Source organism: Tupaia chinensis, unplaced genomic scaffold (genome assembly GCF_000334495.1).
Source record: "Tupaia chinensis unplaced genomic scaffold, TupChi_1.0 Scaffold000067_1, whole genome shotgun sequence".
Lineage (NCBI taxonomy): Eukaryota > Metazoa > Chordata > Mammalia > Scandentia > Tupaiidae > Tupaia > Tupaia belangeri.
The window spans coordinates 3,142,895-3,155,457 of NW_006159526.1; the positions used below are offsets into that span (position 1 = coordinate 3,142,895).

At 53.0% G+C, this 12,563-nt stretch overlaps 1 protein-coding gene across 1 annotated transcript in view; it reads left to right on the forward strand.

The window, feature by feature from the left end:
- MARK4 (microtubule affinity regulating kinase 4) overlaps nucleotides 1-12,563 on the forward strand; it is a gene marked incomplete at both ends in the record, with an annotated part of 32,540 nt that overhangs the window by 15,509 nt on the left and 4,468 nt on the right. The window contains 5 exon segments of the mRNA XM_027766933.1: nucleotides 5,083-5,202; nucleotides 5,679-5,778; nucleotides 7,032-7,141; nucleotides 7,231-7,390; nucleotides 9,967-10,184. Of these exon segments, the coding sequence (XP_027622734.1) occupies nucleotides 5,083-5,202; nucleotides 5,679-5,778; nucleotides 7,032-7,141; nucleotides 7,231-7,390; nucleotides 9,967-10,184 (708 nt within the window).

Below are 12,563 nucleotides of genomic sequence, written 5' to 3' on the forward strand. Positions count from 1 at the left end.
CGTCCACTCCTGAGTGTCCGCGTGAGAAGCCCAGATCCCGCCCTCCTACCGTGCAGCACGGGCGAACCTTGCAGGGTGACAGGCCAGTCACCAAAGGCCAGCGAGTGTGTCGTTCCGACTGAGAGGCGTGCAGGACAGGCACACCAGGGAGACGGGGAGCAGGCGCGGCCGGGGAGCGGGGTGCACGGCCCAGGGCACGGGGTTTCCTTCGAGGTGGTGGGACGAGTGCACGCCTCATGACTATTCCAGAAGCCAGCGAACTGTCCGCCTAGAACAGAAAGTCCTCGTCCTCGCGCGCCGCGTTCCAGCAGCAGAGGCAGGACAGGACAGGACAGTCGCAGATAGATGTTATGGTCCACGCTGGTGGCAGCTGTCACGTCAGGGCCCTGCAGAGGCAGGAAGTGTGGGGGCCGTAGTTCCCCTTTTTGTCTTTGAACTTTCTGTTTCACAACATTGTCAGTGTCCATAAAAGTTTAAGTGTGAGGACCAGCAGGTGGCAGATTGCGTAATGGCTGTCACTGGACTCCCACGTAGTCAACCGCGGTTCAAGTCCCAGACCCGGTGGCTTAAACTCACGCCAGGCAAGTGTGTGTGAGCGCCCAAGATCCCGAGAGGAGAAAGGAGGAGAAGGGATTGCAGCATGGCCATCCCCCCGGGGGGTGGTTTCTCACTTTCTGTTTCTCTGTCTCTCTGGCAAGCGCACACATCCTATAGCAAAACAAAACAAAACAAAACAAAAAACTCACTCTAAAAAAGAGAAAGAAAAAAGTTGCAGGGATAGATGCAGCAACACGTGGAACCTATCGGGTGTTGGCATTGGGCCACGTACCGTGTCCGCGTGCGTGTGCGTGTGTGTGCAGCGTGACTGCCATCATCGTCATTGCTGGGCCATTTGACCATCTGCCGGAGTTACTGGTCCCTTTTACTAAAGGCCGTGGTGGGCGATCTCCTGAGACCAGGGCGCTTTGCTGAGGCTGCTGGCACCCAGGGAGTGCAGCAGCGAGATGGTCCCGCCCCCACCCCTGCGCCGTCCCAGGGGCAGCTCCTGGAGCTGTTTTCCTGTGGTCAAGGATCCAACTAGACTCTCGAGTTCAGTTCTGTTCTGCTGTCTCTTGTCTCTCTCTCCTCCTCCTTCCTAGCTTCCTTTTTTTGTTCCTAAAAGAATAAGGTCTTTAGCACCAGTAGGTGGTGTGGTGGTGAAGGCACTAGACTCCCACATGGTTGACCACAGTTCAAGTTCTGCACTTGGCAGCGTGCTTTTTCACTTTCTCTTTCTCTCTCTCATTTTTTAAAAAGGTTTTATTATTTTTAAAAATTTAATTATTTAACCTTCTTTCTTTCTTTTGAGGGACAGAGAGAGAGGACAAAGTGATAAAGCAAGCTGCCAGGTCCAGGACTTGAACCACAGTCAGCCATGTGGTGCTGTCCAGTGCCCTTAACCACCACGCCACCTGCCTGCTCCTTAAGAGAGTTTTATTATAGCGTGCTTGCACTTGCCAGAGAGAGACAGAGACAGTGAGAAATCACCCCTTGGGGGGATGGCCACACCGCAGTCCCTTCTCCTCCATTCTCCTGTCGGCAAGGACTTCCCTGACTTCCCAATTTCCAATCGATACGTTTGCCCCACAGGCTGCCCCAGCAGGGCACAGTGTACCTGCTGCGGAATTCCTGCCTGAAATGCACCACGTGCACCCACGTGAACTTTAACCCGCCGGGTCCAGAACTCGAACCATAGTTGACTACGTGGGAATCAAGCAAAGTAACTGTTACGGCATCCGCTGGTCCCATCACCTTCTCTCTCTGTGTGTCTCTCCTTCTGTTTCTCTCTCTGGAGAGTACAGGCACCCTATAGCTAATTTAAAAAAAATAGTAATAAGGGACCAGCAGTTAGCGTCATGGCTGTGTCACTGGACTCCCACGTAGTCGACCGCGGTTCGTGTCCCGGACCTGGTGGCTTAAACTCACGCTGGGTGCGTGTGCGTGCGTGTCCAAGATCCCGAGAGGAGAATGGAGGAGCAGGGATTGCGGCATGGCCATCCCCCCGGGCGGGGGGTGATTTCTCACTTTCTGTTCTCTGTCTCTCTCTGTCTGTCTGGCAAGTGCACATGCCCTATAGCAAAAACCTCTAAAAAAAAATAGTAATAAATAAAATTTAAAAATAAATAATTCTTTAAAAAAATAAAACGGGGTCTCACTGTCACTACTTCCTGTCCCAGCCTCCTTGCTGGCTGGCTCTTATTTACTTATTTGTTCATTTGTTTATTTATCAGTAAAGGGTATTTACTTCTTCCGTGAGCAGGAGAGACAGAGACAGCACCCCGACAAGGCCCTGACGCTGCGACCCACCCTCAGCTCCCGACTGTGGCACCTGCATGCCTGGCACACGCAGGGAGGGCTCTGGATGCAAACCTGGGGCCTCCCGTGTGGGTCAGCTTCACGGAGCGCCCCCATCTCCCGGCCCCAGCCAGCTCTCCCGTAGACAGCGTCTCACAGCGTTGTCCCCGTATGGCTCATGCCCCTCCTGTCTCAGCCTCCTGATTGCTGGAGTCCCAGCCAGTGGAGCACAGGGTCTCACCTCACTCCGCCCACATGGGCCTCTTTGTCTCCTTCCCTGGGGCCGATTCTGGCCTCCCTGTCTTTCTGGCTGGTGACGCTGTCGGTGGGGTCAGCCGGTGGTTGTGCAGCCGTCCCTCCATCTGGGCTGCCTGCCGCTTCCTTGTAATTGGAGTCGAGTGGTGCATTTCAGGCAGGAATTCCGCAGCAGGGACACTGTGCCCTGCTGGGGCAGCCTGTGGGCATGCGTATCGATTGGAAATTGGGAGGCCAGGGAAGTCCTTGTCGAGGACAGGTCATCAGAGTACGGCCCACGGGGTGAGGGGTAAGAACCCGTTCTGCACAGCAGCCTTGGCTGAGTAGCTGATCCTTCTTTTAAAAAAAATTACTGAATTATGTTTATTATTATTATTTTTACAGAATTATTTTAAGTTTATTTATTCATTCATTCATTTTCATTTGACTAGAAAGGGACAGAGAGAGAAAGAGAGAAAGCAAGCCACCAGGTCCAGGACTCGAACTGCAGTCAGCCATGTGGGAGCCCAGTGCTCTTAACCACCACGCCATCTAAGTTTATTTATTCATTCATTCATTTTCATTTGACTAGAAAGGGACAGAGAGTGAAAGAGAGAAAGCAAGCCACCAGGTCCAGGACTCGAACCTCAGTGGGCCATGTGGGAATCCAGCGCCTTAACCACCACGCCACTTGCTGGCCCTGCACCTGACCTTTCCACCTCAGTTTCCACTCTGTTCGCTTTGTAGCAGTGGCCCGAGGGCTTGTGAGGTCAGGTGTGTGAAGTGCTCACTTAACACAAACCCAACACACTCCGGAAGTCCCTGGAGCCTGGGATTGGGGGGGTGGTGGTGAGGTCCTGTCGTGGAGTAATTTTTCTGTGCCCTAACTGTGAAGAAACTTTTTTCTTTTTTTGAGGTTTTGCCATAGAGTACACGCAGTCCTGAAGAGAGACAGAGAGAGGGAGAGTGAGAAATCAGCCCCAGTAGGGCTGGCCATGCTGCAATCTCATCTCCTCCATTCTCCCCTCGGGGTTTTGAACACGTATGCACACATGCCTGGAGTACTTTTCAAACTGTCATGTCCAAGGCTCAAATCTCGGTCAACCATGTGGGAGTCCAGCGCCTTGACAGCTAAGCCGCCTGCTGGCCTCATGCAGAGACCTTTCCAAAGAGCGAGGCTGTCTTACCTGCTGCAGGCCCGTCACCCCCTGCTGTCCTGGTCTCCCTAGAGACATCCTCCACCTGGCGAGCCAGGGAGGCGCAGCCAAGGGCAGGAATCCCGTCCTTTCTGCACGACTGTGAGAGACAGCACCCCAGAGGGTCTTAGTGTTGTGATCCACCCCCAGTTCTGGGTCGTGGCACCGGCATGCCTGGTACACTCGGGGAGGGTTCTAGGTGCAAACCTGGAACCTCAGCTCAGTTTCCCACCCACGCAGTGGGGGTATAAGAGGACCCACATGCAGCGAACTGGGTACATGAAGCCTTTCTCCTGCCCACGCTCCTGGGCCCGACTGCCTGGGTTTGAACCCGGGCCCTGCCGCTTTCTGACTGTACACCCGGGACAAGTGAACTGACCTCTCTGGGCTCTGTCCCTCCTCTGGAACGTGGTACCACAGCCCTGCTCCATAGTGATCGTTAAATGGAGGTGACACGTGTGACATGTGTGACGCACTTAGAACACTGCCTCGGGACGAGTGCGCGGGCCTCACCATAGTGCTCTGCAGGCCCACGGGCTCCACAGGCACCAGCGTCCCCGTCCCTGTGGAACACCCCGGAAGGTGGCTCCCACCCCAGGCCCCAGCCTCTGCCCTGCGCAGCTCCCCCCCCCCCCTAGCTGTCCTCACCATTTTCTGTGACCTTCGGTTTTTACTTCGATGGCAGAGATTTCCCTCTGGTCTGCCAGGCCATGGTGTCCCGAGTCTAGACCTCTTGATAAAGGAGGGAAAAACTCAGCGTGTAAATCAGTGGCCGTCATTGGAGACTCCATCTCCAGAGTGCTGGCCCGCTGGCTGGGGTGGGCAGGAGGGGCAGAATCCCTCCTCTTCCGCAGACCTCCGACGGCATGGAAGGCGCGCTTGCTCCGGGCCGGGCTCAGCGTGTGATAGGTGGCACCTCCCAGGACCCTGGCGGTGGCCCGCGAAGTACAAGCAGTGTCCCTGGGTCCTGATAAGAGACCGCAGCCCCCAAGGCTGTCACTCACCCACCTCCCCTGCATCTGCCTCCCAGAGCGTGTTTTCTCTGTGACTTCCTCTCATTGAGAAGGCGCAGCTTAACTTTATTTTATTTTATTTTATTTTATTTTATTTTATTTTATTTTTACTTGAAAATTGCTGTGTTGAGCCTACGTTCCATTTTACAGATGGGGGACAGATCAGAAAAGAGGAGGAAGGTTTTGTCCACCTCATCAGGGCATGACTGGGAGCTTCTATGGCTTTTGTCAGAGAGGTTGGGACAGAGATGAGTGTTGTCCTGGTGGGGGAAGTGGCCTCCTCACCTGCTAACCTGTCCCCCCAGGAGCTGCGGGAGCGTGTCCTCAGAGGGAAGTACCGGGTCCCCTTCTACATGTCCACAGACTGTGAGAGCATCCTGCGGAGATTTCTGGTGCTGAACCCAGCTAAACGCTGCACCCTCGAGGTGAGCCCAGCCTGCACCGGGCGCCGCCTGGCCGGTGCCCCCCAGCTCTGCCCGCCTCTCCTAGCAGCTCTCTTGCCCTTCACGTGTCTCTCCAAGCCGCCGCCGCCCCCCCAGCCACGGCTGGCGGGCAGAGGGGAGCCAGGCACCCCAGGGAAAGGCTCCAGGCTGTCCTGATGCCACCCCCCGACAGCTCACCCTCTCCCCGCCTTGCCAGTAATTAGCTAATGAGCTCCCGGGATGATTACAGGGTGCCAGGGGCCCAGATGATGCGGAGGAGGGAGGGTGGTATCAGGAGGCTTCGGCGGGCGTCGGGGGGAGAGGAGGCGCTCCCTCCCAGGGAGCCCTGATTCTGGGATATGAGGCCGTGGAGGTGTTCGCAGGGCAGGTATCCACTTGGGGCCCGCCGGGGGTGGGAAGCTGTACTAGTCCTGGTTCCTTCTGACCCTGGTCTCCTTTCATGCTCCGAACTCCTGCAGCAAATCATGAAAGACAAATGGATCAACATCGGCTATGAGGGCGAAGAATTGAAGCCATACACAGAGCCCGAGGAAGACTTCGGGGACACCAAGCGAATCGGTGAGAGCCAGGGAGAGCACGTGCCCGGGGCCCCAGAGCCGGAGGCGGGAGCCCCCCATCCCCCTGTCCCCTCACTTCGTGCAGCAGAAACTTAGAAGGCAGCTGGGGAGAGTGGTGAGGAGTCTAGGCTCTGGGCCCCGCGCTGCCACTTTCCTCCCGTGTGGCCCTGGGCAAGCGGCCCTCCCTCTCTACGCCTGTCTCCTCATCTGTAAAATGGGATCATCCTAGGGTTACCTGCCCTGTAGGGTGGTGGTGATGATTAAATGAGTCATCTGCAGCAGGCACTGCAGCGCCCGGGAGGCAAGGCGTGTCGATGCCTGTTAGTGCTGACACACAAAATCACAGGTCGCTTCCGAAGGAGTTTGAGCACAGGTCTTCAGTGACCTGCAAGTTTGAGGAAGACCCCCATCTTGTGACTAGCCTGGTCCACACCTGTTGGTACTTAACCGTCTAGACCAGAGCACTAGAACTCTCAAACCCTAAAGCATTAGCGGTGGGAATACCTCTCAGAAACCGGCCACTGTCCCTCCAGTCTGCAGCTGAGGAGACTGGGGCCACCCCAGCACCTGGCTGCATCAGTCGGAACTTTCATGGTTGCAAGTAACAGAAAACCCACATCAGTGTGTGTAACCCAGATACTAATTGGTTGAACCAAAAGATTGAAGTTGAATCATATGAAACTGCCATTTTTTTTTAAGTCCGAAATCGTCAATAATAATGATTTCACATTCATATAAGCAAAGAGGCCAGGGTGTGTCACCTTCAGGCACAGCTGGATCCAGAGGCTTAGAGAACCATTGGGAACCTTCTCTGTGGTAGCTTCTTCCCAGGTAGATCTCATCACACAGGTAAGCTGGCAACAGCTGGTGGCCGGCCTTGTCAGGTAGACAAGCCACTTCCATGATGCACTCAGAGTCCCAGCCTGGTACCCACTGGTTACTTCTGGACCAATCAGTGTGGCCTTGGGGATAGAGTGCTCTGATTGGCCAGAACTGGGTCATCTGCCTCCTCTCAACCAATCAGTGTTCCATTAGGGATAGAGCCCTCTGATTGGCCAGATCTAGACTATGTATCAGCACCTGGGATAGTGGCAGGTGAGGGCCAGCCAGATGGTTTGACGGAAGGAGAAATATCTGAGGAAGAATCAGAGTGCTTCTGGCAGGAAGGAGAGTAGATCCTGGACAGGCAAGAACAGACTTTGCTGGAAGGGAAGGTCTGGGAGACTCAACCTTCTCTCCGTCCCCCTCTCCCAGAGGTGATGGTGGGTATGGGCTACACGCGGGAAGAAATCAAAGAGGCCTTGACCAGCCAGAAGTACAACGAAGTGACCGCCACCTACCTCCTGCTGGGCAGGAAGACTGAGGTCAGAGGGCAGCGGGGCCCTCGGGACAATGGGTCGGAGGGTCTCGGGGGCAGAGGGGATCAGTCGCCTCATCTGTCATCTTCTCCCAGGAGGGTGGGGACCGGGGCGCCCCAGGGCTGGCCCTGGCACGGGTGCGGGCGCCCAGCGACACCACCAATGGAACGAGCTCCAGCAAAGGCACCAGCCACAGCAAAGGGCAGCGGAGCTCCTCCTCCACCTACCACCGCCAGCGCAGGCACAGCGACTTCTGTGAGTAGCAGCCCCCGCCCTCGCCCTCGCGCCCGCCCCCACTGTGTTCAGACCTGCCTTCCAGCAGGGCTCTCTGGGTGGCCCAGAAGGGCTCGTAAGGTGCAGTGCATCGTGGGGAACTCCGACACGGGCATGCACAGCCAGACTCGGGCCGGGATTGATACTGGAAAAGCCGCCAGCCCCAGAGCAGACGTTCCCCACATCTGGCCTCCTCTCGGCTCGTCTGCTTTTCCTTTGTCTGTTGACATCACTTTACCTGTTTCCTGAACCTTTGGTCCCCAGATTTCTCACATCTGAATTTTATGGGCCAGCCCAAGTAATAGCTGCAATCTCTTTGGTCCACTTGTCAGAACAGAGCTTTGATTTCAGGGTCCGGTTGGGATTAATCCACTGTAACTGGGGCAGGAGGAGACACGTTTTACAAAGTGGCTGCTGAGAACCTGCTCTCTGGCCTCCCCTCCATGCAGAGAAGCGGGGAGGCCTTTCTTTGTGGTAGGCAGCTGGGCAGCGCCCACATTCTGCAACTGACGGACGTCTTATCTGCTGTCAAATATGAGTAGACCCCACACACACCACCAATTAGGCCTGGAAACTTCAAGAGGTCTCTTACCCACACCCTCATCACCTGCTAGTCCTCTCCGCTCTTTTTCTAACGGCTTTACTACGACGAAGGTCACATCCCGTGCCATTTGCCCGTTTAATGCGGACAGGTCCCCGGCGTGCTGTGTCACAGTGGTACACCCATCGCTGTCACTGAGCTTGGAACGTGTCATCATTCCCAGAAGAAACTCGGCTTCCAGTCCCCCATCCACCCCCAGCCTCTGGCAGCTACTAATCTGCTTTCTGTTTCTATGAATTTGCCAATTCTAGACAAAGGTTCACCCACAATAAAGCACGTATCAGTGTTTCGTTACTTTTTATTGCTGAATGACTCCATGGCATGGAAATACTACATTTTCTTAATCTGTTCATCCTTTTTTTTTTTAAGGATTATTTTATTTAATTCTATTTATTTTTAAAACATCATTTTATTTAACTTTATTTATTTACCTATTTATTTTTAATTTGGCCAGAGAAGGATAGAGTGAAAGAGAGAGAGAGGGAAAATGAGAAAGCAAACCACCAGGTCTGGGACTCAAACTGCAGTCGGCCATGTGGCAGTCCAGTGCCCTTAACCAGCACGCCATCTGCCAGCTCCTATTTATTATTTTTGAAAAATTTGACCAGAGAGGGACAGAGTGAGAAAAAGTGAAAAAGCAAGCCACCAGGTCTGGGATTTGAACCACGGTTGGCCATGAGGGAATCCAGTGCCCTTAACCACCACGCCACCTGCCAGCCCCAACTCTGTCCATCCTTTAATAGACGCGTGGCGTGTTTCTACTTCGGTCTGTTGTGAATGGGGCTTCCGTCAACGCTGCAGGGCTTTCTGTGCAGAAGTACGTCGCCCTCGTTTCTCTCAGGTATACGCCGAGGCGTGCAGTCGCCAGGTCACCTGGGAACTCTGGCTAACAGTTTTAAGGAACACGAGGATGTTAGTTCTCAGCCCTACTGTCTGCAGGGGTAAAGTTCTTCACTCTGGGGCAAGCACTTGGGTGGGGAGAGAGGAGTCGGGGAAGCTTAGCTCAATACCCAAGCAGCTTGTTCTGGGTTTTGCTCTCCCTCCACTGTTACTGGATGGTCAAGAATTACTTATTGAATTCCATTTGTTATTATTATTATTATTGTTGTTTTTTAATTTGACCAGAGGGAGAGAAAGGGAAAGCAAGGAAGTCTAGAACTCGAACAGCGGTCGGCCTTACGGAAGTCCAGCCCCTAAAACCACCACACCACCTGCTGGCCCCTTCCCCCTCTGTAAATAACAAAGTTGGCCCAGGAGGTCTTTAAGGAGCTGGCATTAAAAAAAGAAACTCTTGGGGACCACCAGTTGGCGCAATGGCTATATCACTGGACTCCCGTGTAGTCGACTATGGTTTGAGTCCTGGGTCTGGTGGCTTAAACTCAGCCGGGCACATGTGTGTATGTGCCCAAGATCCTGAGAGGAGAATGGAGGAGAAGGGATTGAGGTGTGGCCATCCCCCCTGGGGGATGATTTCTGTCTCTCTGTCTCTCTCTTTCTGATGAACTCACACACCCTATAGCAAAAACCTCTCAAAAAAAAAAAAAATGTTAGGGAAAAAGAGGAACTATTAGGAATAGCCAGTGGTGTGGTGGTTAAGACAGCTGGATCTCTCATGGCCAACAGCGTGATTGAAGTCCTGGACCCTGTAGCTTGAGATACAAGTCAGTCATATGTACGTGTATGCCCAAAATTCCAAGAGGAGGGAGAGATGGAGGAGAAGGGATTGTGGCATCGAAGGGCCAGAGAGTAGACATTGCTGAGGGATGGAGAAGTACCTGGAAGGGAAAGTCTGGGGGACTCAACCTTCTCTCCATCCTCCTCTCCCAGAGGTGTTGGTGGGTATGGACTACACGCAGGAAGAAATCAAAGAGACCTTGACCAGCCAGAAGTACAACAGAGTGACCACCACCTACCTCCTGCTGGGCGTCAGCTCTAACTGATCTCCTCCCTCCACCAGGTGGCCCATCCCCCGCACCCCTGCACCCCAAGCGTAGCCCAACCAGCACGGGAGAGGCGGAGCTCAAGGAGGAGCGGCTGCCAGGTCGGAAGGCGAGCTGCAGTGCTGCAGGAAGCGGGAGTCGAGGGCTGCCCCCCTCCAGCCCCATGGTCAGCAGCGCCCACAACCCCAACAAGGCTGAGATCCCAGAGCGGCGGAAGGACAGTGCGAGCACCCCTGTGAGTGGCCGGGCTGGGGGGGTGGGGCTGGGGGTATGGCCATCAGGCCAGCCAGCAGAGGCCACCTGTGTACAGGTTTCCAGCCCCTGCTTCCAGCCCCTGCTGTGTTTCGTTCCCCACACCACCACACAGGACTCCTTAGGATGTCGCTCTATTTAATCATTCAATAAGCACGTTTATCAAGCACTCTCCTCATCTGAGCTTATGCTTTATGCTATTGCATAAATTAGCATTCTGTGTCAGAAGGTGGGCAGTGCTTTGGGCAGGAAGGGTTTAATACCAGATATTAGGTGCTTTCAAAATTGTTGGAAAGTCGGGAACCAGCAGTTAGCGTAATGGCTATGTCGCTGGACTCCCATGTAGTCGACCACGGTTCATGTCCCGGACCCAGTGGCTTAAAACTCATGCCGGGCACGTGTGCGTGCGTGCCCAAGATCCCGAGAGAAGAATGGAGGAGAAGGGATTGCGGCGTGACCATCCCCCCTGGGGGGGTGATTTCTCGCTTTCTGTCTCTATGTCTCTCTCTGTCTGTCTGGCGAGCGCACGCGCCCTACAGTGAAAATCTCTAAAAAAAAAAAAAAAAAAATTGTTGGAAAGGCTAGACCTACAGGAGGAACAGTCAGAGTCACACAACAGAACTAACCCACCAAGGGAGCTGCCACCTCAGAGCTGCCCCAGCATTGGTGAGTTAAGAACATGTGGTCATGGCTGCAGTCCAAGACTCAGGAATCTTGTTGCCCACCAGAAGAACCTCTTGTAGAGGGCTGGAGAAGACATGCAGGGCCAGCCAAATCAAAGACCCTTGTCTCATGACCTTACTCAGATGAACAGAAGCAGAGGAGCAAGAAAGCAGCTAGCGTACCATTTCCACCTTCTAAATCTTCATGAGTACAGAGATTGGCAGGACCTGACTCATATCCAGAACCTTAGCCGCAGAGTAGTCTGGGAAATGTAGTATTCGTCCTGCATGTGAATTCTGTAGGGTGGTTAGTACAGGTTGAAGGAACGAAATACTCTCAGCATGAGAATACAAGAGAGAAGGCAGGGTAGGAAAGCAGTCAGGGCTCGGAAGCCACACCGGCTAGAGTTGGGATTGCTTTGCTGACTGGTGTGACCTTGAGTAACTGACTTCACCTCTCTGCGCCTCTGTATTCCACTCTGAAATGGGGGTTTTTGTGAGAATCTTGTACGTACAGTGCTTCATACAGCGACTGACACAGTGAATAAATGAGAGCTGCTGTTCGTGTTCCCCTAAACCACATTCTTGAGAAGCCAGTGAAGCAAACTACCATCGTTGAAAGTGGAAGGGAGGAAGCATGAAAGAGAAGAGGAAAAAGAAACAGTGAAGGAGAAAGCTGCGGTTCTCTAGAGCAAATCAGGACGGCCAAAAGTTGGTTCTTTAAAGATTGACAGAATCAGTGGGCTCCCTAGCAAGATGCATTAAGAGAAGAAGACGGTGTGTGTGTCCACAAAGCCCAAGAAGAGACTGGAGAAGGGACGGCAGCATAGTCATCCCCTCTAGAGAGAGCTTTCTCGCTTTCCTTCTCTTTGTATCTCAGGCAAGCATACATGCCCTATAGCAAAATTCAAGTATGATTTTAAAAAGACAACAAACACAAATTACCAGTACCTGAAATGCAAAAGAGGGCTTTGTTCTAACATAAAAAAAAAAAAGTAGTGGGAATCAGCAGTTAGCGTAATGGCTATGTCGCTGGACTCCCACGTAGTCGACCGCGGTTTGCGTCCCGGACCCGGTGGCTTAAACTCACGCCGGGCGCGTGTGCATGCCCAAGATCCTGAGAGGAGAATGGAGGAGAAGGGATTGTGGCGTGACCATCCCCCCTGGGGGGTGATTTCTCGCTTTCTGTCTCTATGTCTCTCTCTGTCTGGCGAGCGCACGTGCCCTATAGCGAAAACCTCTCAAAAAAAAAACAAAAAATACTTCCAAGATATTAGGAGCTGTTTCATGCCAATGAACTTAGCAACTTAGGTGAAATGGACACATTTCTTTAAAAGCACAATTTACCAAAACTGACACAAGAAGAAATAGAAAACCTGAACAGTCTAATAGTCTTGTTAGAAAAATAGAATTCATTATTTAAAACCTTCCCCATATAAAAATGCCAGGTCCAGATGACTTCCACAGGGGGAATTCTTCCAAATAGTTAATGAAGAAAGAATGCCAACCTTAGATAAACTCCCAGAGGATAGAAAGGAGGGATTCTTCCCAGCATGTTTCATAAGGTAGCCTAACCCTGAGACTCCCTGACTTCATGGAGCTCACAGTCCAGGGTGGGTAGGAACATGCAAGGAGGCTTCAAAAAGTTTGTAGAAAATTTAATTAAAATATGAGTTTATTTTGTTGCCAAAAAAAAAAAA